General features: G+C 38.7%; 1 protein-coding gene across 1 annotated transcript in view; it reads left to right on the top strand.

Moving 5' to 3' along the window:
• Window positions 1–1,230: 1,230 nt before the first annotated feature.
• The window catches only part of WWOX (WW domain containing oxidoreductase), a 472,482-nt gene continuing 446,340 nt past the window's right edge, over window positions 1,231–27,372 (top strand). Inside the window, exons 1-5 of the mRNA XM_050311260.1 lie at window positions 1,231–1,372; window positions 3,434–3,498; window positions 4,719–4,776; window positions 5,806–5,984; window positions 23,879–23,985. Coding sequence (XP_050167217.1) covers window positions 1,266–1,372; window positions 3,434–3,498; window positions 4,719–4,776; window positions 5,806–5,984; window positions 23,879–23,985 — 516 coding nt within the window. The 5' untranslated portion in view covers window positions 1,231–1,265. The remainder of the gene's footprint in view (window positions 1,373–3,433; window positions 3,499–4,718; window positions 4,777–5,805; window positions 5,985–23,878; window positions 23,986–27,372) is intronic.

The following is a 27,372-nucleotide window of genomic DNA, read 5'->3' as shown; positions in this document are numbered from 1 at the left end:
CCTACAGTACTATTGCTAGATTAAAACTCTTCTTCTGTACTTCAAATATTGACTTAAGTAATCTATTTTCTTGGGATCTGGCACATCTCACCACTCAGTCAACTGTGGGGTGTCTCAGCAGCTTCTTGGAACAGAAATGAGCATGTCACTGAAGTTTTCCTTCCCTTATGTTTACCCAAGAAAGTAGGGTCACAGCTTTTTTTAATACTGCCAGTAATACTCACATGAAAACTGGCTCTTGATGATGCATGGGTTTTTATTTCTAGCAGGAGGAGATAATATAATACATGTAATTCCTTAGGGGAACCTGCAAAGGAACGGGAGCAGCAGGGCAGAAAAAAAGTTCAGGCTGCTTTTTCTGGCCAGATATGGATGCCATTAGTGAGGAGTGAGGGAGGCATATAGGTCAGTGACTCAAATAGTGCATGAAAATGCGACTCAAAGGGTCAGAGCCTGTGGTGCATCTGTGGGGTTGCAGTGCCACCTGGTGCAGTCTGCAGCGCTCACAGTCTCTGCCCAACACTGCCTTTGGTTTAAAACACCTGCCAAAGGCCAATAATGCTGATACAAATGCTGATACTTGGGTCTGGTTATGTAAATAGACAGGATTTTGTCAGCATAAGGGTACGGGAATCAAAAGCAGCTGAGCAATGGTAACAGTCATTCCCTCTCCATCTGTCACAGCTGCACAGGGGCTGACAGGACAGGGTGACTGCAGGTTCCTGCCAATTCACTGGCCAGGAATGCCTGTTCCAGTGCTCTGACAGCCTCAACATAAATTTTTTTCTTATATTGAGGTGAAACGTCTTGTGTGTTTTAGTTTATGGCTATAGCTCCTTGTCCTGTCGCTGGGCACCACTGAAGAGTCTGGTACTGTTCTCTTGGCACCCGCCTTTGAGATATTTATATGGGTTTATGAGATCCCCTCTCAGTCTTCTCCGGATTAAACATGCCCAGCTCCCTCAGCCCCTCCAGCCCCAGCCTCATCATCCTCGTGGGCTCTGCTGGACCCTCTCCACTAGCTCCTCATCTTTCCTGTACTGGGGAGGCCAGAACGGGACACAGCGCCAGAGCAGCGGCGTCCAGAATCCCGAGATTCCCGCGACGAGCCCGGCTCAGCCGGGACCGCCCTCGGAGGGAGGTTCAAACCCCTCCGTGGCCGGGCTGTGACACGGCGGCGGTGCCGAGGGCCGCGGAACTACAGCTCCCATGGTGCCCGTGCGGGCCGGAAAGAGCGGGGCGTGCGGGGAGCCCGCACCGTGCCCATGGCGGCGCTCAAGTACGCGGGGCTGGAGGACACGGACAGCGAGGAGGAGCTGCCGCCGGGCTGGGAGGAGCGCACCACCAAGGACGGATGGGTTTACTACGCCAAGTAAGGGAAGGCGGCGCGGGGGAGCCCGCCCGGAGCGCTCTGACCGCCCGTTCATCAGCTCTTCCCATCCTCATCCCCATCCCCGGGGCAGCGGGTGCGGGGCTGGACCCGCCGCGTCCCGCCCGGACGAGCTGCCGGGGCTGGGGCGGTGTCCGTGGGACTCGGTTTCGCCTTGTGGGCTGGGACAGCGGAGCCACCGCCGCCCGCCCCGCGTGGGAATGATGCTGGAGCCGCTCCTGGGTGCGGGAAGGAGCCGTCACGGGGCTGTTTCAGCGCACCTCGTGGCTCTCCGTGTTGAGCCTCGCGCAGTATTGCGGGTTCCTCAGTTTTCCTCTGTGTAGGAGCAGAGGAGGGACGGGTCCGATGGGAGTTAGTGCAGTCCCGCACCTCTTCGTATGCCCCAGCTTGAGCAAGAGAGAAAGTTTCGCGTTTAACACCACCTGCTCCACCACTGGAGATGATTGTAATCCTCGCAGGTCACGAAGGGGTTGTGCCACAGAGCGACCTAACTCAGTGGAATGTAGTTTCTGTAGCCATGCTGGTCTTGGGGTATGTTTCGATCTGCTTAAAGCTACAAAATTTCCACAAAAAGGGGAAAAGTATAGTTTATTCTCACCTGTGGTGAGTCGGCATCTCCCTCCCAAGTTCTGCTTTACAAACACTGGACAGAATGTTTTTGTTTATCCACACTTTGCTTGTAAACACTGCAAATTCTCTCTAGATGTTTGCTTTTCTTAGGCCAAGTGCCTCTATATTTCCTTTGATTTCAAAAGCTCTTGCAGAAAGGAACCCCTTGGTGAAAGTAGCAAACCCACACAATAATGATACTACTGAGTGTAATTTTTACACAATTAATTCAACAGGCCAGTTTCTTAACTGTTGTGAAACTGGACTGATTCAATTTAATGACATGAAATGAATGTATCTTTACTGTCTGAAAATCTATCCCAGTGTCTCTACAAATATATTTGACATGAACAGGTTTTACACTGTTGCTGCCTTTAATGTATGCTCTGTATCTGTGATAGTTCTGCACATTCCAGAAATTTGTTTCAAACCTCATCAGCAATACGAACTTTAGCTGGAATAGTATTATTTTGATTTTAGGCTTTTAAAGGTGCTTATGAGGAGTTAGGTGTGCACACAGGTGGACAGGCATTTCTTTGTCAGGCTGCAGTAATTTGGTTAAATATCTTGCAGCTTGTGCAGGTCACGCAGGTGCAGTTGTTTGGTCTCAGATCCCCAGCTGTGATTCCTGTAGTACCTTATGTTGACACTGTGGGGTTGTTGTAAGAAGGGAAAGTGGCTCATGTTGTGTGTAACTTGCTACTGCTGCTGGGCCTGTGGGTTAGTGGTTATTTGTTATGTTATTCAGTGCTGTTGTCAGTCTTAATTTCACACTTGGGCAGCTGTCATTTGGGACGCTCAGGTAATCCCTGCCTTACTCTTAGTATTAAAACTTGGTTGTTATTTAAAAATACTTAATGAAAGGCAAGATTTTAATATGCAACCTTGTTTCAGCACATTGGGTATCTTAAGACCTTGCTTATGTGCAGACCGCTTTGCTTATTAATCTGTAGCCCAGAAAATTTTATGATAGACTAATGTGATACCATTATCAAGTATATTAAATAAATATTCTTCTATTCAAGACCTGTGGATAAACTTAACTGTCCAAAGCTGCAATTGCTCATGTAGAAATCCAACTTATTTAGCTTATAGCCTGCAAATCAATATTATTAGGCAAGGGTTTTAGAAAGCTGCTTTTGTAATTTGAAAACTTTCTAGTTTTATTATTACTAGTTTGGTCTTTTTTCCCCCCCTTATTCTTGCCAAGGTTCACCATCTTTTTGAGTTCTTTTCTGAGTCTGTTAATATTAGTTTTTAATAAGTTTTGGGTTTTCATTCTTCTTGTAAGCAACAAAACTTAGATTGGAAGTCAAACATTTATTTGAATTTTTATAGATTCCTGTGCTCTCTGGTTAGTTACTTTCAGAACTATGGCAGTATTTTGGATTATTATGCAATTTTCTAAAATCTTAAACTTTTCTTTTCCTGCAGCCACCTGGAAGAGAAAACACAGTGGGAACATCCTAAGTCTGGGAAGAGGAAACGTGTTGCAGGAGGTTTGTGTTAAGCTTTTGTAATGAACTGAAATTATTCCCTCCACGACCTTAAGCTGGTCTCATTTTGATCTTCTGGTTGCCACTAATCACCAAGGCAAACTGAGCTTGCAAAATACAGATGATTTCAATGTGGTTTTACTTCTGTGATTGAAGTAGGGTGATCACTTTGCAGTTTTATGGCTTTCTTGGATTGCTCCATAAAGTCAAAGTATCATTTCTAGGTTAGAGGGTTTGTTTTAGTGTGGCTTGTAAAGCATATAGTGCAAGTCTGGAGTTCTCTGATTGGGTTCTGATTTCCTGGTGTCTATCAGATAATATTTATAGTTGAATTCTACTTTTCAAAGACTACATTTCATTACACAATATCCCTGGCACAGAAGGAAGTCTTGTTAGTTTTCGTTTTACTTGTTTTCCCCAACCCAGCTGAATGTTTGTGGTGGAATGGGAGGCAAACAATGTTGTAGGAGACTTCCAGAGGAAAATTACTTCTTAAGGGCCTAGGATCAGTGCCTTAAATTAGATCTTCCCAGAAGCTTCTGTGTGCTGCACCTGGGGGCACTATTTCTATATTCAGCCGTGGTTAGTAATGCTGGGAATGCCATCTGTTAAGTACTTTTGTGGGATCTTTCATATAAGAATTTGTTCTGTAAAGATTTGTCACTTTTGTTCTTTTATCTATCTTTCCAACTTCACAGAGTCATAGAATCATTTAAGTTTGATGTAACGTATCTCGTGCCCACTTGAGGGTTGTGATCTTTCAACTTTTGGTGTGTGTTACGTGTAACTTTTCCTACATTTAGTTCCATGGCTTTTGCTATTTACTTTGTCAGGGATAGATACTAAACTGTGAGCAGTGTAGATGTGTAGGTACCAGGAAGAATGACTGCATTTTGCTGGTTTGTACTATAACATGAGATAATGTTCTTCATCTATATGAAGAATCTTCATCTATATGAAGAGTTTTTTAGATTATACTTAATCTGCTACTTGTTACTTTTGTATGGGATCTCCTATATGTTGTACTTCTATGAGACAGCAATTGTGTGTGATTAGGGAAGCAATCCTTCTTTCAAGTTCTGATATTGAAGTGCAGCAGATAGTGCACCACCTACAGAAATAATGCAGAACTGTGTCACATCTATCTGGGAAATCACTTAAACTTCATATTGGAGTGTACTCTAATGCCTGAAAATGAAGTTAGTGTTTTATGTGCTTCCTAGATCTGCCATATGGATGGGAGCAGGAGACTGATGAAAATGGACAAGTCTATTTTGTAGAGTAAGTATGTCAAACTGTAGAATGTGTTCAAGTAGGGCAACTGTTTCATGCTGCCTTTTGAGTTATGATGTGACAGTATCAGCTGGGAGGACAAAGAGATTAATAAGTACAGCTTCAGAATCCATATGCACGAGTTGTAGTAGTGTCTAAACACCCATTTCTGGTTTTCTGAATTCTTCCATGTGCACAGAAATAGTCATTTGGGTGAAGTACTTGCATATCCACATCTCAGGATGTGAGCTGACCCTCAGGCCATGTTTATTTGGGCTCATTTTCTTTGTATACCTTCAGGGATAAACTCTGTATCAGTAACTTTAGAAACATACCCAGAACTTTGTGTCTGGTTGTTAACATTGAATTAATGCTTTAAACACACAAGGGGAAAACAAAATTGTTGCAGCTCTGACTCACTTGGAATGTAAAGCACAGAAAGAGAAGAGGACAGGGACAGAGCTAGCAAAGAGTTTTGGAGAAGTGGGAGGGGAGGAAGTTCACAGAAGCAGAAAAATATTTCTGGGCATGGTTCTGTTTGTGTCCTTTTAATGGCAGGGTGAAAACGGGATAATTATCTTTAACTGACTTATTAGAATAAAGAATGTTCACATATAAAAAGAAGTTCACAGAAAAAAGTACTGAGCTGCATTTGCCCTTGGTGTATTGTTTCAAGCAGTAGTATAGGTTCCTTTTTGTAGACCTCCTAAGAGAACATGATCTTCCCTGATATAATGAGATTTTTTTTTTTTTACCTGATAAAATTCTGCCTTTTATGTCAGGGGTTCACATGAAGTTCAGAACGGCTTGTGATGGATGTGAATACAATTAGTAATGGATGTTGTCACACCTGGAAAAATGTTTGATTAAAAAAAAGTAATTGGAGTGATTTTAACAAAGCTGAAAAAACTGACTTGATTTTTTTTGGAATTTAAAGGATCCACTGGAATTGTGCACAAGAGTGGTTGAAATACATTTAAAGTCTAAATGCAGAGTACAGAAGGGTTCAAGCAGTTGAATTTCTGTGTTCTTTTGCAGCCACATAAACAAAAGGACTACCTACCTTGACCCAAGACTGGCCTTTACAGTTGAAGATAATCCAGCAAAACCTACTACTAGACAAAAATATGATGGAAACAGTACTGCAATGGAAATACTCCAGGGTCGTGACTTGAGTGGGAAAGTGGTTATAATCACAGGAGCAAACTCAGGAATAGGTAGGTTAACATGACACATAAGGTAAAACATGACAAGCTTTGTCTCACTGGCTGCTTACTTGTTTAAATATCTGTGTACTTTTGGTTTTCAAACTTGATTTGCACTTTTCTCATGTAAAACCCTTGGTTAGAAAACTTTTTTTTAACAAAGGTGTGGAGAATTTGGAGCTTGGAGGAGAGCTACAGGAAAGACATCAAGTGCAGAAACAATTGATTTTTGTCTAGAAAAATATCAAGGGAGGCATTTTACATTATGTAAATGTATGAAGGATGACTGTGAAAGAGGAGGGAAGTTTCCTTTTGTGATCTTGGTGGCTATGACAAGGAGAAAGGTTTGTAAGGCTGCAGGGGAGTTCAGGTAAAGTACTGAGAAAAACTTCCTAAGGGCAGCAAATGAACTCAGGCAAAGATTTTCCAGGGAGGTTGTGGAATTTTTATCTCTGAAGGTGCTTTCAAGTGAATTTGATGAGGAACTTGTATCAGAATGTTTTACTCGATGCTCCTTTAGGGCAAAGAAATATGATTTATGGCCCTTAGAAATCCCTGTTAGTTGTATTGTCTAACAGGTTCATAAATCCTTTCAGACACCCAACTTGTTTAGGTATCTGCTACATAGTATTGCTTCTATAGTTGGTGAGTGTTTTAGAGATTCTAATTAGCTGCTTTTGTTTCATTTCATAATGAAGCTTTGTGTTTAGGGGCTTTGCTTTTCTCCTCAGAAGACAGGATTCCTTCTCCAGCTTAATTTACTACAGTGTTTGAAGTTTCACTCAGCAACCTGCAGTGGATATGTTGTTTTCTGTGACTTAAATCTGTGGAGGAGCCACAAATATTAAAACACTGGTGTGGTTTTGTGTTAGATTTGAATTTTTTTGTTAAATGAGGGAATCAGTGTAAATCCTAGGTCACCACTGATCTTTTGTTCCCTTTTGTGGTTTGTGTTTTTCTTTGTGATGGGATTGCATCAATACTGAAAGAGTCTTTATGCAGTCATTTGTTGGGTTTCATTTCAGTTCAGGATCTTGACTTAAATACATTTTTGAGGACACTAGAAAACTTTGGAAGTGTTCTAGAAAATGGGTTAATAGCAGGACTTAGCACTCCAAATTCTCTTGGTCTTTACTTCTTAATTATTTAAGGGACTGTTATCCCACAGGAATCAGATGAAGAACTCAGAACTTTATTGTGGCTTGCAATTCAGGCTTTAACAGCACATGCCCCGCTATCATTGCCTGATAGGCTACTATGGGTTGGCACTGCAGTTGGGGCAGTGGGATTGGCTGATGGTGTTCTTGTCCAATCAATTTGGACGCAAATTTTGGCAGGACTTGAAGTTTTCTTGAGACTTGGTTATCTGAGTCCTCAAAATGTATTACTTTTAGCTTAAGTCTTACCCATGTTTTGTGACTCTTGGCAAACTGCTTTGCACGTGTCAGTAGTGTCATGTGATGGATTGCAACGCAGAGATCCCCTGTGAGCTTTAATATGTCCACACAATCCTCTGGAACTCCATGTGGAAATACTGTTCAGCTGGCTCAAGAGGAGTCTTACCAGTTTTGGAGCTTATTTCCCAGTTATTTTAGGATTTCAGTGCTGTGCTCCACTTTGTGTTGTATAGATATTACTTCTAAATTCCCTGTGTGTGTTGGAGCTGATGCTTTCCTCCCTGAGTATTTTATGGAGTAAGCAATTCCTGTGTTTTCAGAACACCACCATGCTGTGAAAAGTGTGAGGGAGGGGAAAAAGTACCAAAAAAATTAGATTTATAAACACTTCATTGATTTGCATTAGCAACTTGGAAAAGATTAATGAGTTATTTCTTTCTTACAATATAAAGAGATCATAGCAGATCAGGAGTTATTAGTAAAATATTTTCTTATTTGTTTATTATGGAAGCTTTTTCTTCTGACTGTGCAGTCCAACTACTCTTGGAGTTTGTTTTTTCTTGTCTATTTTTTTAAGCTCAATCAAAATTTTAGTCTGAACATCACACTTGAATTTGAGGTAACTTTTAGTCACGCTAAAGCTGGTGCAGTAAAAAGGAGTAAGACAGACCTACTGAATAGTTTAGTCTTGCACTGTCAGTCCCTGTGGTTTTAAAAACACACTGTTCCATGTGTATTTAAATACGAGTAGTGTCAGTTTGTGCTCTTAAAATCAGTAAGACTTATTCTACTGTGAGGAACTGATGATAGCAGGCACTTCTGTGTGTTGTTTTTCTGTTTAAATGTCTCGACACAGGGTTACAAAAAGTGCTTCCCCAGCCTGCTGCTGGTAGGGTGAAGTTGTGCTCACTAATGTTTCCACTAGAGGTCTGTGTTGCTCTTTGAAAAGACTTAACAAAAGCGACCTGGTGCTTTTTCCCCCCCGTTATTTGTAACTGCTCCTGTAATTTTGTTGTTTGCGTTCTTAATTATTAGGGCTAGGATTTGAAATTACAAAAGCATATCAGCAGTTCATCGAGGTTTTAATTTTATACAGAGGTGTGATATTTTCAGCTGTATGTGTAAGTAATCTCCTCAAAGAAAACATTTAAAAAAACCCCTATAACTTGATTTTAATATCAGAGAGACAGTTGTGTGCTTTTTCTGACTTATATATATATATAAATATTTCTGGCTGGTTTTAAGGGTTATGCAGCTGTATGACCTTGAGACTACTATGTTTTCTGGTTTTTGTACTGGGTGCAGTTGCATTTAGCTTGTGGTGACTGTGAAAGTCTGTGTGAGTAGTGAAGTATAAGTAATATTTCAGTATCCTATGGAAAGACAAAATGTGTTTGCTCTGTCCAGTCCGGCAGATTCCCCAAAGCAGAGTTTTTCTTAAAACTTTTCCAAAATTTTATCTTAAAACTGTACTGATAATCCCAACCAAGCAATTACTCAAACTGGGATTCTAATTTTTCTGCTCTGTGAAGGTCCAAAAAGGCCTGTTAATGGTTTTTGTAAGGGATGCCCGGAGCAAGCAGCCTAATTTTTTTCAAATGCTGAAGAAAATCCAGAAGCCGTAACGTGGCTTGCTATATTGCTTTTCTTGATTATATTTTAATATTTGAGATTGTTTCTTTGAAATAATTGTTGTTTAGTGTTTTGTTAATTGGAATTCTCTTTTTTTTTTTTTCTGGCACTTTCACTTCTGTGCAATGGAGAAGCCTAAGCTAGGAGAGAACCTGTGTGTTAACTACTATTAATCAGTGCTTAAAAGATGAGTCACTCCTCCAGTGAGCTTTTGGTCTGCATATACTTAAATGTGAGAAGTTATCATGTTTCTTTTATTTCTTGTACAGAACTTCAGCATTAGCAACTTTAGTCATACTGATGCAAAAGGTTGGGGAATGTGCATTTAATTTATCTCAATTAAACGTCTGTGTTATGATATAAAAGTCGTTTTAAATAACTACCCATTTAATTTTTATGAACAATAAACAAAAGTTTTCTTATTTTATTCTTCCCTCTCATAACTTTTTTCCCCAATGACTTTCTGAGCAACCTGGTCTAGTGGAAGTGAACCAACTTCACCAGTAGGTGAAGCAACCTACTTTTCTCTTCTTAACTACTAAAATACAGTAAGCAGCTCTGTTCTTTCATTCTTGCTTTTAAAATTGATGTATGTCACTCCCACTCTAATTTGCATCCCCTTAAACTTGAGGATCAGCCATATGAAATCGGGGGAAAAAGAATTAAAGCTTAAGCTCTGCTTTGAGCACAACTCTCAGAATAGAGCCTGTGTAGCTTTTGAAATGCTTTGTGTATTTAGTGAGCTGCATTCCCAGTATCAAATGTTGTAGTTAATTGCAGTGAGGGTTTGTATATAAGCACAAACGTGTCTGAACATGGTGAAACTGTAGAAGGTAACAGTGGGTGTCTTGATAATTTACTTCATATTATCATCATTGTAACAGGTAGATGATTAGATTTGGTTCACACATGATGCTGCTTTTGGGGTAAATACAAGCTGTGTAGCTCTGCAGTTTCTCTTGTGCTTTTCACTGTGTGACCTGCACCTCATTCTGAAACTCTCTCATATGGGACATTATTTGAACACTTTACACCTGTGAGCAATGTAGAATGGGTACCCCTCTTCAATCCTGCTGGTCCCAAAATGCTGGAAACTTTTCTGACCCTTTGGCTGGTAAAGTACAGTAAAGTTTTAGTGGTCTGGGATGTGGGATTACCTGTGTTGATTCTGTTACCAATAGCATCTAAGATCTGGTACTGTCAGGATGGAAATAGAACTTTAAAATATTGGAAAGCTGGGAGTCTTTCTTTTCAGGAAGCATACAGTGCTTACATTAATTCAGGAAGAGCCCAAGATCTTTTTTTTTTTTGTTCATCACTTTATTATATTAAAAAAGAAGCTATTTTCAGTACCTTTTTACTTTTTTAGGCTTATCAAGGCAGTATAAAAATAAGTAAGCCTGTCCATAACCAATACAACCCTTGTGGCCAGACTGCTGTGCTGACACTGTGCTTTTGTACTTCATACTGACAGAAGTTAATGAAAGTTTGTTTAGTGGGGGAATGACACATTGCATAGCTTCAGAATTCCCCAATTCCTGATTTCTGAGCTGTCCTTTCTCTGTGTAGTAGTGTTTGTTCCTATATTAATATTGTTCTAAATCTTGCTTATACTTAAAAAGCAGAATCTACTTTCAGAGCCTGAATAAAACCAGGTGTGGTTAACCTTTGTTCTATTTCTTATGCCAATTAAGTAATAGCTAATTAAGTAGTGTCTATTTAAGCTACTACCAGTAAGACAAGAAAAATAAAACTTTTAAAGTTTACCTAAATTTCTTATGAAGACTATTTAAGGCCTCTAAGAGATCCTGGCTAGCTTTCACCACTATGCCCTAAATCTACTGGCAATGGGGACATCAGAAAAGTATGATTAAAAGAATGGTTTTTTCTTCTTAAAGTGTCAAAAATTGACTGCTCTGTACCTGGAGAGAAGAGAATTTTGAAACTATGGGGAACTATTGTAGTTGCAGAAGTTACTGGGGTTATTTGTGGGCGACAGCATTTTCACTTTGGCTGCCTTCATCAGCCTTCACAAAGAAGGTAACATTTGCTGAATCCTAATTAGACCAGTGAATGGTCTCATTTAAGGCAAACTCTGATCATATGGGAGGAATAAAACAGACCCTTCACATACCATTGAGGACTTGATTTTATTAGTATTAGTCTGACTGTCTTAAATATGTTCATCGTCTTTCTCTGTATTGCCTGGAGTTTGGTGGTCTAACCCCACGTATGTCTGTCTGAATCTGTCAGAAAGGAGTTGTTCAGCTCTATTTTTGAGCTAGATGGCAAATTTTCCTTGAAAAATGTGGCCATTTTTCTTCAAAAGTACCAAGTTTATTTTCTAATTTCTCTCACCCGTTTCCATATGAAATAGTATTTGAAGGGTGTGCAACTGACAGGGCTTCTGCAACGGAACTGCTCAGCAAAGTCCTCTATTTCGGACTCACTTGATAATTTCTTGTATGGTTTTGGAATTTTTCTTACACTGGAACACCTGAACTTTGTCAGCCTTGAAAAAATCCGTGCTTGTTTTTGTTGGATAATTTGTTTTTTTGGGGAAAAAAAAAAATCTCTCAGAGAAAATACATCTGTCGGGTTTGGGTCTGTATTATTATTTCTCTCAATTCTATTCATGTGTTGACTTTTGAATGTAAACTTCTTTTTTTTTTTTTTAATATGTTTTATTATGATGAATAAACAGCAAGATGTTTCCTTTCTAGCAATTATCTATTATTTGCAGCACTTTTGAGAGCAGAAAAAGGGATGTGCCATGGGGGGGGGAGCAAGCTTGTGACAATGCTTCTTGAATGGTCTTTTCCCCAGTTTAGCGAGAAAAGTTTGTTGTCTGAATCAAAATTACTGTTCATAAATGCGTGAATTCCTGTGGATTAATAAACCAAAACCTCTGCCTGTTTTTATTAAGAGGAATTTCTGTACCTAATTCTGTGGTCATCTCAGTGGTGCACAGAGAAGGGAAATGCTGGGGTTTTGCTCAGGGGGTGCCTCTCATGTTCTCACTAAACCAGCATAACTTGTGGTGAAACGAACTGTTCCAGCCTTTGCATGGTTGTTTTCGTGCTGGAAGTGTTTCATGTGTGGAGAACTGAAGTGGATATTATTTATGGAGCTTTGGGTTCAAAGTTTATTGTGAGGCAGACAGAAAGATCAGCAATATATAACCTTGGATTATTTTTCTTGGCCAAGTCCTAGGCTGTCCCTGGGATTGTTTTCATGGGATACTTTTGTATTTATTGGGCCTTTAAAAAAGCATGAAAGAGTCGTTCCTTGATGTATATTTTAATTTTTTGTGAATTCTGGGCTCCACGTATCACGTGTTTTACTATTATAAGCAGCACGGGATGTTAACAGAAAAGCATGGCCTGGGTGCACCTGGGGGATGTGTGATCTGCCCTGGTAGAATAAAATAACCTCTCAGGAGAAAAATAAGTTACCCACTAAAAACATTCCAGATGTAATTTTTACAGCAGAGTCTTCTGCCAGCACAGTTGTGTTGTTTAGGGACTGTTTTCCTGCCATCCTTCACCAGCAATGAAGATTAGGTTTTAAACCCCTTTAAAACGTGGTTGGGTGGGGAGGATGAAAGGAAAAAGAAAATCATCTTTCAGCCTAATTTAGTTTTGGTTTTGTGTATGCAGCTGTGTCTTTTATTTTCTTGCTGCTCTGGCTTCAACCAACATTCATTGTCTTGAGGAAAAACTGTTGGCTTAATGAAGAATTCCTGGAAATGTAATGCCGAAAATTTAAAGGCTGAATTTTTTAGGTTCTGTTATCCATGTGCTGTGGACTGAACATGGCATGGATTGCCTTACACCACGAGAGTAGCACTACCATGAAAATTTTGGTGTCTGCATAGAAATTTTTCAGGCAGGTTCTTTGTGCAGGTCCAAAACTTTGTGGCAGGCATGAATTTTGTTGTACCAGTGTTTTTGGGGAATTGGGAGTACAGTGCTTTTCCAGGAGAGCCTGGGTCTTGCAGGATCTATGTTTTTGGCCAGAGCATTGGAGTAATTGATGTAGAAAAGCACAGTTTTTGGAGGGAAGCATGAGTAGGGGGTGGAACTTTTAACTCCTCCTGTTGTGGGATGTTTGTAACTGTCAGGGATTAGTAGTGATGCATTTTAAACAATTAAAAAACTACTAAAAGCTATTATTTAAAACTTTAATTAATATTAATAGAAGACATTTTTCTTTAATTTACATTGCTGTATTCTGAAAAATTAAGGCAGGTAACAGTGATTGAGTTTTCCATGGGTGCCATCACTCTATTTTAACTCTGGCTGAATATTGTGGCACGTTAATATTGCCCTGCTTTACATAAGGCTACAACTGCTTACTTGTAAATATTAAGAGGGTCCTCTTGGACTTCCTGTAATTTATTTTTCTTATTGAGTAAGCTGAAAATGGTGTCAGATGTTCATACTGCTTTTTCATGTCCATTTTGATGAATCTATTTATTACTTGTGTAATGAGCAGTGCACATGGTTGGTTAGCCAAGTTATTGAACTTCATCAACCTTGGCTGAAATTCACAATGCATGTGAAACTTGTTGTAACATGTAAGAAATTACATCTGGGCTAAAAGGTTCGATAATGATTACTGCTTGTAAAGGAATCTTTTCACAAAGGGTGGGATTGAGCTGTGTGCCTGTGTTGTGCTTTCTGGCAGTCGTTTTACAGGGGGGAAAACATAATTGTAGAATCCTCTAAATAGGTGGTATTTACCTTCTTGTCTGTTCTCTAAGAATTAAAAAGTCACTTCAGTGAGCCTCAACTTGATTGCTTTTCTGTCTTTTGAAATATTGAGTTTGACAAAGGTTTTTCCTTGTTATTTGAAGCGTATTTTGTAGTCCAGAGGTGAAAAACCTTTTGTGTGATCTGGTTTGTCTCACTGCAGCATCGAGCTTACTCTCTGCATCATCTTCATGTTTTGAAAACTAATTGGGCTGCAAGAGTTGTTTGAATTCATGTACATCTGTATTGTTTTGGAAGAGGTTGCTAAACGTGTGCTATTTCCCAGTTATAATAGCTTCAGACATGTAGGGAATTTTCTAGATACTGTCAACTCTAGTTACAGGCTGTACATGTACATTAATGGGCATGATGTTTTTGGCTTAGCAGGGGAAGATGCTCAAAAACAAAAGTAAAACAAAAGTACTTTCGTTTTCTCTTTTTTTTTTTTTTAATTAATTACTGGTATTTGCAGTTTTTAGCTCTGTTACTGGCCACACACTTTTGCCTTTCTATTGTTTTTATTTTCCTTCTTTGAGTGAAAAATTTTTGGTTTTCTTCCCCTTTTTCTGTTGATTTTTTTTTTTCCTTTTCTATTGGCTCATATTTTTAATATGTGAGATCTTTGTAGCCTTCTATTCAGCTCCATAACCTCAGTATTTTTGTTCCTGTAACATCCAGCTGGTTTTGATTTCTTTCTGTCCTTCCACATGGTGGTTTTCAGGACTTCATCTGTTGCTTCAGAAAACTCCCTACAGTCTGTCTTCAAATCTGAATAGTTTTATAGTAATACACTTTGTTTCCTTTCCTTCATTTAATTATAGTTACCTTGGTCACTAAGTTCCTATTTTTAGTTAATGTCTTCTTTGTACTAAAAATACTAGTGAAGGTAGCTTTCCTTGATAGTAATAATATCTGTGTGAACAAGGAATTATCACAGTTCAGTTTTGGATGTATTTATTTAAATCTTGTTCATACCCTGTGACTCGAGGTTCTCAAAAAGTGAGTGTTGCTTAGAAATTTTTCATATTTTTTCCAGATTATGTTATCTTTGTAGAAGGTACATTTGGTGTCTCCTCATTCTTTATTCTTCATCCAAGCAGCTTTGACAGCACATTCTCTTAATTGCGTTTCCTTTATTTTCTGTATTAAAATCATAAAACTCGTGGGGCATTTTGCTCTTGTGATGATTAATCAAAAAGGAGCTTTGCGCAAAAAAAAAAAAAAATCACTTTTTATTTAGAAGTTTGCGAGGGAGTTTGTTAATTCTCCTCCATCAGAGCCAAACTGAGGAAACATCATATTGTGTATTCAGAGAGTCAGGTATTACGAGAGATTTTGGTTAAATTCCTCTTCTGCCACTGGCAAGGAAGAGCAGCACGACTTGCTTCTCCACATTTGTACATTGCAGACATTAATTGTGCTACTTAGGATTTTGAGAGATGTGTTATTAGTCTTATTGTACTTGTGGAGCAACATATGGCTGCAGTAAAGGACCTAAATTTACAGATTATGCCCATGTCCATGTTCCAGTTTGAAGTGGGAGTTGGATTGTTCTGTCACAGGATAAAAAATATACTTCTCTGAAGGCTATTCTACAGCAGAAGGAGTAATTAAGATATATTAAGAGTAGAAACTATGGCGACTAGAAAAGGAAAAAAAGCTTTTTTTGAGAAGGGCTTTATTTGTTTGGGTCTGTGTCCAGCTGCAAGCAGATGCTGAGGGGTATAAACTTACTCTTGTTGAAGGATTTTTAATTCTGAAGGTAAAATTGGACCATTTTGTGCCTTGCTAAGCAAAGGGGAGTGCATAAAAATGTGCATGACCTACTTGGCAGCACACTTCTGGCATCCTGAGTGAATGAAGGTTGTGATCTGTTTCTGAATCTGATCTGTGGTCAATGGAACACAGACCGAGACTTCCTGATTCTGTTCCTTGCTTTTGGCATTCGAAACACTCATCTCTGGCAGAACACCAAGTTAGATATCTAGACTATGAGGCAGAGATAGGCTTCATAATGGTAAGAGAGGTGATGTGGTGAATAAATATCACTCACTGGACTTCATACACACAAACCAAGGTTTGGTCATTTGACTTGTCACAGACAAGGCAGACTGAGGGTGAAATCAGGAATTGCACAGCCTGACTTCTGGGTGGTCTTGAGTGAACTATTGCACACTGACATTCTGACTATCAGCAGGAGTGATCCTTTTTATGTGATTCACAGTAATGTTGCAAATTGTGACTCAAGATTTTAGGGTACAATGTTGTCACACAACCAGTAGGTTTTGGAAGTGTAGTATAGCTTGTTCACCTGGCAGGTTTTCCTGTTTTACAGATGTAAAGTTCTATAGGCATGTATATCTTTGGATTTCACATCCCCTGCCCCAGACTGGCAAGGTCTAACTTCTTGGAAGATGAAAAAACCTTGATATAGAGCCTGCAGCTGGAATTGGTGCTTGGCTTTAGAAGATTCTTGTCACTGAGCTCCTGGGTGGGTTGCTGGTGTTCTGACTGTTACTACATAGACCTTAAATGTCATCTAAAAAAAAAAACCAACCTAATTTTGGTGTGAGATGAGGCATGACATGTTTTCATATCCTCCTTGGAAGCGTAGCAAAGTTGTGTTTGATTTTTGTTTGTGTTTTTTTTTTTGCCCATGGCCTTATGTTATAACTCAATGACTTCTAATTCTTGCTTGTTTTCCATTCTCCTTGCTTTTGTGTGTAGATGCTTTTTGTTAATACTGTTCTTATTCTTCATCTTTTGTTTCAGAACTCCATCTCCTGCCTTACTTTGTATGTCGGAACCACATGATGGATCATTTGGGTTACATAACAGCTTCCCATCTCCCTCTTCCCTTCGTAGTTTAAAGCACACCCAAAAGGTTTGCCACTCTTGAACTAGAGAGACCAATGAGCTGCATCTGCCCCGTATTCAGTTCTTTTCACAGGATCCTGAAATGACTCCTGTATCAAAACCTTCCTTTGCTGCCAAACGAAACAAATTGTCTTATCTCGTATTGCCCTAAGACAGATGTGGGTGGTGACTGCCAGAAATCAAGTGGCATTGTTTTAATTTTCGTTCTGCTCATCTGTTCCTCTCCCCTGTGATACGAACTGTGAGCTCTTTAGAACAGAACCTGTCTCTGTATGTTTGAACATCTTTTTTTTTTTTTTTTTTATAAGCTGAACTGTGACCTGTTTAGGAGAGAACCTTGTTTTATTATTTATCTGTAAAATGTCTAATATACATACAAAAATCTTTCACTGTGTAACTGATATAAATAAATATCAAGTTTGTTTTAAGAAAAAAAAAAAATTGGTCCAATTTATGTTGTAGTACTTTCTCTGTATCTTTACATAACGCTGAGCATTTCTCATGAAATGACTTTGAGATTAAAGCTAGGAGGATCTAGCACTTTAGCTGACAGCACAGTATGTCTTTTAATTATTCTGCCTTGGATGAAGTATTCCTCTTTATTGAATTTACTTCTTTTATTAACATTGCACTGTTGTACTTGCCAAAAGGAGATTCAAAACATGCAACTAATTTTTTTTATTATGTTTAATTAGGGCTCAGCTCAGCAGTACAGAAACCTATGATAGTCTTGGCTTGCAGAGGAACAGAAGTGTACTTGAAAAGAAACTAGACAATTTCTGGCTTTTTTTTTCTCCATTTTTGCTTTGGTGGGAAAAACTGTTGAGTTGCCTGAAGCTACTGCTGATGCAAAGAGCAGCTTTAGAGAAGGAGAGTTTGCCAACCCCGTTTTTCTGAACTTGGAACTTTTTTAAAAAATACCTGATTAAAAAGAAAAAAAAAAAAAAAGGCCAAGAGACACAAAGATAAATTTTAAATTCTCTAGGCTTTTTTCCAGTCACTTGAGTAAGCTTGTCTAAGAAGGTGTGCTAAGAATAGCAGCAACAAGGGAGGAGAAAAACCCCAAAATTTTGGAAAGGAGTTGAGGAAAAAAAAAGGCAAAAATCCCAGCCCTCAAAACAGCTTTCAAAATCTATTTATACTGCATATCTGATCAGACTTTTTATATTCTGTTACGAATGCTCTTAATTCTGGCGTTTTTCCAGCACACAAACCCTCCAAGAGTGTGTGGATTAGCTGGAAACTGAAGTCTCTTTATTGTTGGCCTTTGGTACTTGCTGCTGATGTTGGATAAATCCTCAATGATTTGTGTGTGTGACTCTTGCTAGTTTTGATGCCACTGCCTCTCTTTAGCTCGCCTCAGCTTTGCTATAAAATAACGATGAAGCTGCAGAAGCCTGCGCAAAAATGTTATTTATTTCCTTAATAATGTGTTCAAGTAATGGTATTTATAAATAGACTGGCTTTATTTAAACAAATAAACAAAAGAAGGGTCACTTATCCCGTAGTGACTAAACATTCAGGGATGATTACTAACTGAGAAGTGGAGTGCCCTAAATACCATGTCAAAATTTGACTACTCAGTCCTGGTCTAGATTTTATTGTGATGCTGGTTTGATGTTGACTTACATTGTGGGCAGATTTGTTGTTTTCTACCACTCTAGATTTCAGTTAAATGTTTAATTAAGAAGTGTTTATTTTGCAGTAAAAATAGAAGTAGTGTGTTAACATAACTGTAGTCTAACAAAATATTTTTTTTATCCCTTATGAATATAAGCATATGTAATTCTGAATAATTTAGAGTTCTAAATAAAATAAGGAATATAAGTCACACCAAAATGAGTTCTAATTCACCAGAATTTTGAGACAAAGTTGCTATCACCTCGGGTTTCTTTTAAAATATAACTCTGCTTGACTTGACTTGGGGATAATACATTTAGATGCACTTTTAGGTGGAGAGGTTATTTTTGTCTAGAAAATATGAAGTTGTGTGTGCTGAGTTGCTGTGTATCCAGATGTCTGTTTGCCCTCGTGATAAATTATCTGTTACAGTGGAGAAATTGTATGCAAACATAAAAATAAACTCTTTTATAAATTGTCCTTAAACATTAAATGATAAAGCCGAATGCTTTACCTGTTTGTATTTACGTGACTTGGCAAGTGGAAAAAAAAGTAAATCTCGATTGGGATGATCTGTGCAGTGCAGCATTGAATTTCAGTTTTGGCTTTGTGTCACCTTATGTTTTCATTAAGCTGTTTTAGGACTATCTAACTTAGTTGAAAACCACAGTTATTCTAAGTAGTATCTCCATGTGTTTTATGGGCAGACATTGAGTGGTTGGTGGGAATTGCCTTGACACGACTAAAACAAGGTCTTATCATGGGACATGACAAGTAGCTTGGCTCTGTATTTAATGTGTTCTCACTCCAGGGCTCCTTCCAGACTGGAACCCTTGGCTGTTATTGCAGTGTTTATGCTGGATGGTAGCACCTCTGCAGCGTGAAGGATTGGCAGTGTCTGTTTGAATCTGCTCTGAGCCTTTGCCTTTGGGAGGCTGAGACACCGAGCAGGGTCAGGTGTAACGGAGCTGAAAGGACTCAAGGCCCAGCTTTGGTCACATCTGGGGTGGTGGCATCATGAAGGGAGCTGGTGGGTGGCTTTGGGCAGTGCAGCTGGAGTAGATACCAGATCTGACTCCAGATCTGACTCCAGCCACTTTGTGGCCCTTCGTTGCAGCGTGTTTGTAATATGTGTGCCTGACATAGCCACAGTGCTGGAGTTTTTTTTTTTTCTTGCTGGCAGCATCTCCAGTTATGAATTTAGTTTTCTTTCCCTCAAATGATGCGTTTTTAATTTTTTACAGGAACAACAAAGCAACAGATATTTATAATCCCATTAATTTAAGGCTGTTTTTAAATATTTGTTTTGTGTCGCGCTCCCCCCCCCGGAGGAAACAAAATATTTTGGGTTTTGTCAGTGACAGCAGCAATGCACTTACTGGTAAGAATAACTTTTCCTTGCCCAGAGCAGTGTATTGCAAAGAAGTGTAAGGAGTGCATATTTTTGAATTGGTTAGATGGAAAACAGAACCAATGCATTAGTCACCCTGTTTCGTTTTGGTTGGCTTTTTCTGTGGTTCGTGACTCCAAGAAAAACACGTTTGTCCAATTTACACACAAAGGGAGAGGCAGGATGTATCTTTCATATAACATCACACTTTTCAATGAAAAATATCAGTATGTGTCATTGCCATGTGCCTGCAAACACACAGAAACAAAGGCAGCATTAGCAGTTCATGGGAATCGCTCGTTTTAAATTGAGTCTTTTTTTAAAAATAGCTTGGTGCTTTATTTGCTTGAAAACTTGCATTTGGAGCAACTTGAATAATGTGTCTCTAAGGTTTTATCCTAAATATCCGTATTGAACCAGAGTGGATGTGGCCAAGCAGCCCTGATGTGGAATGCATGGTGCTTTTTGGGCTCTGAAAGGTCTGAGTGTGTCAGATGTGATCTTTTGCATGTGACTGGCATCACACTGTCATACATGTGCATTCACTGTCACTGGTGTTTGGGTCTTCCAAGTTTAAAGAAATCTAGTGATGTCTAGGAGACAAACCTCTTTTCAAGTTATATGTAGTTCTCTTGGGTCCCAAAAATCAGAAGACACTTAGTCCAATATTTCCAAACCCTGAAATGTATTCTGAAAATGAATTCAGTTCACTCTGCAAATTTGTCTATTTATAAGAACCCAGTAGATGTTTGCTGCAATTCAGAAAGTTTGAGAATAGTGTAGTGGGGTGAAAAAGAGAAACCTGAACACAGCTGTGACTGTAACACACACTTTTACTGAGATAATATGCTTGTGCTTACAAAATCCGAGTTGGTTTCTGCTGTTACACAGTCCATAAGAAAGCCAGCAGTGTATGAAAGGCCAGAAATATGCAACACACACAGAGCAGTACTTTTGCAATTCCCCAGAGCACTTGTGTTCACTTTAGCTGATCTTACAGTGTTTACTGCAGTGGCAGGGAAGAAGCTTTTCTTCTGGACTGCCTTTTAGTTCATATTTAAGCTGCTTGTCATGTAGGGCTCGAGGAAGGCTGGGCTTTAAATCAGTCCTTGAGCACGTGTGAATCTTTGGGCCTCCAGAGCTCTTCATCGACGGAGAGAAAGCAAGAAACAATCCTGAAGGATCCAAGTGTGAGCAAACCCTATAATAGGCTTCTCCATGGAGTATGAAGCTGTTGCAAAGAAAGACAGCATCACTGTGTTTCAAATATGTTGTTAATGGCAGATCCAAGGTATCCCAGAGTGTTTGGGAGAAGGCAGGGAAGCTGAAGAAAACTTCCTGTTGTCTGAAATGTTTTTGAATTTCTTCTTGTGTTTTCCAACTTGCTTGTATTTGAAATAAAGAAATGTTTTAAAACATGTAAATGCCTGATGCAAATCGGTTGCAAAATGTCCCCCAGTGACTGATGGACTGTATGCTGTCTATTTAAACAAGAAATCACTGAATTACTTTTCCACTCAGTGAATCCTTTTCTCTGTTTTATAGAGGAGGTGGCACCGTTTGACAGAGCCATGTACTCATCTGGTGTATGTTGACACAGTGTAGCAGGCATTAATTGAGCGGTGCTAACAGCTTCTTAATTGAGACCATCAGCTGAAAATGTGCCCCAAAAATCCAGTGATAGCAGTCGAGTGCAGATAGCCAAGAATGTGAGAGCATTGAACAGTCATCCTAGAAAATGAAGAGTAAAATTGAGTGCTAATTTCTGAGTCTTTGTGAAAAGCAGGCTGTAAGAAAGGGCTGAAGGGTTTTAAATGTCTCTAGCAAATCCCATGTGCTTGTAGCTCTCTTGTTAGTTCTGCTCCCCGTCCTTTAGGTTAGCTGGTGATGTAGAGCTGTGCCATAATGTTTATCCTCATGTATGTCTTATTCTTAAACAGGATTTTCACTACTGAGTGTCAGATTAAAGCTCGTTCAGCTTGAGCACCAGCAGCAAGAGTAGTTGATCTCAGCACAAACTTGAGATTTCCAGGGCAATCTCTTGAAATTAGTTTTATAAAACATTTGCTCAAAATAGGGTTTTTAAATACTCCATACAATACAGTGATTGCTTTTCCAGAGTGGATGTTATTTAAGCATGTTGTTCTTCTGTCACATTTGGGGGAAGTATCTGTTTAATTCTTTGTAATTGGCTGTCCTTGGTGCTCAAGTCTATAATCCTATTCTGTTCTTCTTGTGTAGTTTTTCCTACTTTAAAAAAAAGCCCACTACTAGCATGTAACTTGTTGGCAGGCTATCTGCTTGACCTGGGTTAAATAGCTCTGCAGCTGCAACACTCCAGCACTGGGGTACAGGGAAGATTCACCCCTGGAGGAAACAATTTGTTTCCTGGAAAAGAAACTAAAATCTTCACTGTTGATATCCCTTCGTGTGTCACTTAAGTGGTGTCAGTCTCAGATTAAGTGAAGCTTTTATTTAAAAAAGTCTTTTGAAGTCCACAGGGTTACTTTTGTGGGAAGAATTAAGGATGCTCTGGTTCCTTGATTTGGATTTCTCTTCCTATTAAACCATAGTGTGATTTTTTTTTTTTTTTGATATGTTTTACTGTTTGGGTGTTTATGATCTTTGTGGTTTAACTTTGGTGTATGAAACCACATTCAGTGTGGATTGTGATTCAGTGGTAGTTTTTATAGGGAGGTAAGATTTTTATTTGTAGAGTTTAAATAGCTTTGTACTTTACTCAGTCCATGTGTAAGGTTTTAAAATTTACTGTGTATTGAAAATATAGCTACATTTTGCTGAAGAACAAATGTTGATCAACTTTAAATTAAAGACAGTGAATCTGGCAGAAAATGTTTTCTATCCTGCTAGAAGCCTTTCCCCACCTGTTTTAAGGTTTTTTGACACTGAGGGACCAAAGAAACACTAATTTTTGCAGAACCAAAGAGCTAAAGCTGTAAATTGACTTGGATACTGAGGGTGCTTCCAAACTCCTACTTCAGATATGTTGGAGGTTGCATTGTGGTAGTATTTGAATGGAGGGTTTTTTAACCCATGATTTTGTGTGAAGATCCAGAACAAGTCTAAGGGTGAAGAATCATGCTTTGGAAGCTCAGAAAAGAGTGAGCATGACCCAAAGAGAATTGCTTAACACTGATCTCTGAGTTTGCAGGGTCAAAATGGTATTAAAATGAACTGAGTTCACAGCATGTAACTTAGTTTATAATGAGAATGAAGTTATTAACTCTAACAGTGAATGGCATGGACTTTATTATTTTGCACAGTGTGACATGGGGTAGAGTTAGCAAAACATCATCATGCTTTGCTGAGTAACTTGGCCATCAGCTCTGGATCTTTGTTTAACAGCAGCAAAACTGTTGCCAGGCATTCCAAGTAGTTTTTAATAATCCAGTAAGCTAGTCAAAGTAAGTGTATTTTTGTGCAAGGAGCATAAAAGCTAATAGTACCCTGGTATGTCTTCTGTTAGTTACATGAAAAATTCTAGTTAAATATGCTTAAAGTGGAATTAGGAAGAGGGGAAATCTTTGCATATGCTGCAGCTGAATTCATGTGCATGCAATGAATTACCCAGGTAATTAAAGTTGCTTGGTGCAGTGAATGGCTTTAAAAGAGATACAAGAAAATTGCTTGGACTTAAATACCGTAAGTATGTAATTTCAGAAAATGCTGTGAATTTGTCTTGGTGTCTGTTGTTTCTATAATGTAAGTTATGTCTTGTGCTGTAACTGGATTTTGTTGCTTCAGGGTGTTTTGGAAGTGAGACAGCCCATCTTAATAGGCTTTTTGGTAAACAGTTTTTAACAGGAAATCATGAACATGCTATAAATGTCATAAAGTTAAAACAAATACCTCTTCTCTTTGACTTCTTCACACACACAAATTGTTGGGCATTTCAGTTTGATTCTTCGTTTTCTAGTTTAAGCTTGTCTAATTGAATTCTTTAAGCTAAGTTATGCCCCTTCCAGCTGGATGGCAATTTCTGTCATTGTCAGAGTTCTCCATGGAGATGGACAGCCAGTGATACCATTGAGTACAGCACAAATAATGTAGCAGCTCACTCCTGAAAATCTGAAGGCTCCTTTTAGAAAGGAGAAACGAAGCATCCAAATTCAGAACGGGGACGAAATGATCGTGCCACTCCCCTCCTCGGGGATTTTACAGCTCTTGTGTTGTCGCTGGGATCTGTTTCTGACTAGGAAAATGTTTTAATCTTAGGTTTTGAAACTGCCAAGTCTCTTGCACTGCACGGGGCATACGTGATCCTGGCCTGCAGGAGCCTGTCGAGGGGCAGCGACGCCGTGCAGCGCATCCTCGGGGAGTGGGTAAGTGGATGCGTGGAGTGTCCCACGCCTTTCCAAGACGTGAAATCTTCTGTGCATTGCAAGCAGCTGAATAGATGTGGCCTTGCCATGCAAGAATCTAAAGGAGAAGGCATTTGTCTTGCTGTGCAACATCCCGCTCGGTCGCTGGCGTGTTGGTGGTGGAGGTTTTTTTGTTTCCTGGGAGTGTGTTGGAGTGCAAGGCTTGATGTGCTGTCACCCACGGTACCCACAGGTGCTTCGTGTAAGGACAGGAATGTTTGAAAGAACCACTGAGGCACTGTCCATGGGAAAGGACATTTCCAGACCCAAAGTGCATAACTAAGGGAAGGAGGATGGACACAGTCAAATATTAGAGACAGCCACTGTTTTGCCCATAGTTTGCCTACAGTGAGAGGTATCAGAAGGTCATTCTTACACTTTCCTTCCAGGTTCTTCCTGCCTTCATTTTTCTTCTATTTTGTCACACAAATACAAGCTCTTCAGTCCCATCTATTCCCTTGTTGCTCTTTGGTTCTTAACTTTCCCTGATACCCTTTTTTTGATGATCTTTCAAGGTCCTTATTAAAATATATTCAGTGTTCTTAATTTATTCCTCCCATAGTCATTTACTTGCTACTAAGGATTGCAGGCTACTTTTGTGTGAGCTTGCTGGGAGTGCTGAATTCCAGGAGATAATCTGGTGAAACTTTACTAAATAAAAGATCTCAGGGTCAAATTCTTGAATTTTTATTTCTTTCCAACTAAAACTAGTGATGATGTTTTAGTTTTATTTCCCGAACCCTTAAAGTATTTCAACTGCTCCTAGATGACATGGGAGAGCTCTCAGTAGTATTAATATTTACACATAAGCAGTCTACAGATAATTATAATATTTATTAAAAGTTTATTGCAAAACCAAACAGTGCTTATTTACAAGTATTTCCAAATGAGTGATGCTTTATAATGCTGCTAATTTTTGTGACCATAGATTTCATGAAGAAACAGTCTTTGGATTTAGGCCTTTTTCTCTTGCCCAGATGATATTAATGATTTACAGTAAAGGATTGGGAGTGAAAAATGTCTTCCTTTCTCCTTCAGTACTTCCCATTGTGAAACTCCTTTTTGCTTGTTTGGTTTTTGTTTTGTTTCTTTTTTCAACAGCATGGAATTCCAAGAGGATTCCAACAGAGAGGAGTGTAATGTGTGTTTGCTTAAAGCTCATTTGTCTGCTCTCTTTCAACAGAACTGGATTTAGTGATATCATGTTGTTTGAATTTAATAGTCCCAGTCCAGCTAAATATGGCTGTATATATGGGTTTTATATAACTAGAATAAGGCAGTAGTGAGTAGCTTTTATTTGAAAAATATCCCATTTCTCCCTTCATTCTGACCCTATATCTCTAAGCACTTTGAAGGCAATGGGGGTTCAGGAATACTTTTCTTAATACCTGTATTATCTCACTAAAAGTTACTGAACTGTCAGTTGAATGAAGATCACTGAAGGTGAAATTACTTCAGAAACACAAAATTTCTTTACTAACAGTTTTCAAAGTCTAATTGTTCAGAAAAAGAGTCTCATCTGTAAACTGGTAGCTGGAAAACCTTCAGTGAGTCTTTGTAATGGCTTTGTTGTTGTTTATTGAGAGGGACTAATTAACTTTGATTATTGCACTAATATTATGGCACTTTGACAGTCCCTCAGATTTATGACTCTGGGAAAATAAACAAATGAAATGCAGGTGCTGGAGCAGAAAGAATAAGTTATTACTGAACTTTAATTACTTGGAGTGTGTAACCAGGAGAGAATTAGTTGATGAATTACAAGATGCTTAAAATTTACATCAAATTGCAAGCAATCTTGAGGAAAACAAACACAAAAACCTGCCCCAAAGTCAGTTACTGAAAACAAAGAGACAAAGATTAATTTGATTGATTTCCTTCTAATATTAAAATATTGATGTAAAATATTAATTTTCAGCTTATAGGTTTAACTACAAAGCAGGAAGTTGTTAATTGAAAATTTTTCGTGAAATGAAAGAGCTTAAGTAAAAATGTCAACAACCTCTGCATATGGTTCAGATGAATTCTCAATATGTAGCTGCAACTGTTCTACTGTGAAGAACTTCAAAGTACTCACAGTATTTTGTCTCCTTTCTAAGGAAAGCGAAATTATCATAAGGAAATAGATTTGGTTTTCAATTTGGAATCAATTTTTTTAAAGATACATCTGCTTAGGGTGCAGCTTTACAAAGCCCCATGTTCATTTTTGGAAGCAATAGCACTGCCTACTTGTTTTATGTTTTCCTGTAAATCTCTGAGATTAAGTCTCCGAGCTGCATTATAAACACCACGTTCCTCAGTAATTTGAGGAGTGCAAATTTGATAAATATATGTTCCTGCTCTTCAGCTCAGTTCCCAAACCCCATGTTCTTCTAATTTGCATGAAATGTCCTCTTATTTAAAAAAAAAAAAAAAAAGAAAAAAAAAGAAAAAAAGAAGAAAAAAACCATTGCCAAAAGGGGTTCCAGTGTGTTTACCCATCATAAGTGTGGAGCTTTACTACTGTGATGGTAATAAAATTGGTATTTCTATTAAAATATGTATATCATTCAGAGCAACGTGCATCCTATACTGACTTTTCTGTGGGACAGTATCCTTTAGTAGTCAAGGTTTAAACGTTGGATACAGAATATTTCCTTTTTCTTTCTTTGCTGTCTGAATGCATAATAGAGTTCCATGCACTTTGCAAGAAGACAAAATATTTAAAAATGTGTAACAACTTATTATTTCAAATTTTGATACAATTATCTAACTGTTGGTCTGTGTTAACTAAAACCTGAAATACATATGGAAAAAAAAATGTAATTCTTAAAAAGTCAACCACAACCTTTGCCAAACCACAACAAACCAAACCAAACCCAAATCAAACCCACTGTAATGCAACATTTAAAAATAAAGCACAGTGCATGTAACAGCACTTAGGAAAACCACCCAGCTTGTTCCCTTAGTGAGTCTGTGTGTGACATCCCTGTCTGGAATGCCATAAACTGAGTGTCTGCAGAAACACAGCTCTGCTCTGGGCCTGTTGTACTCCTAAACAAGTTGTTAGGCAGAAAAAAAAATGCAGTTTCAATCTGCTTGTAATGAAAGCTGAAAATCAAGTTTATAAAGAGAAAATGGGACGGCTAAATGGCTTGGGAAAATCCAATTGTTAAGATTTAGAGAGAGCAGCGGGAATAATGGGAGAAAATGAGATTTTTTTCAGATTAGCTGCCATTATGTTTAATAAGCAAATTCAAACTGATCTTCACTGGCTGTTGGAGACAAATCTAGAAAACTTTGTTTATAACAATTTATGCCTGAAGAGCTGTTTTATAGAGAATTTGAGCTGTTTGAGTAGGGATTACC

The sequence above is a fragment of the Myiozetetes cayanensis genome, unplaced genomic scaffold (genome assembly GCF_022539395.1).
Source record: "Myiozetetes cayanensis isolate MyiCay16 unplaced genomic scaffold, myiCay2020 scf16, whole genome shotgun sequence".
Taxonomy (NCBI): domain Eukaryota; kingdom Metazoa; phylum Chordata; class Aves; order Passeriformes; family Tyrannidae; genus Myiozetetes; species Myiozetetes cayanensis.
The sequence above is the reverse complement of the archived record's forward strand: the minus strand, read 5'-3'. Positions and strand labels throughout refer to the sequence as shown.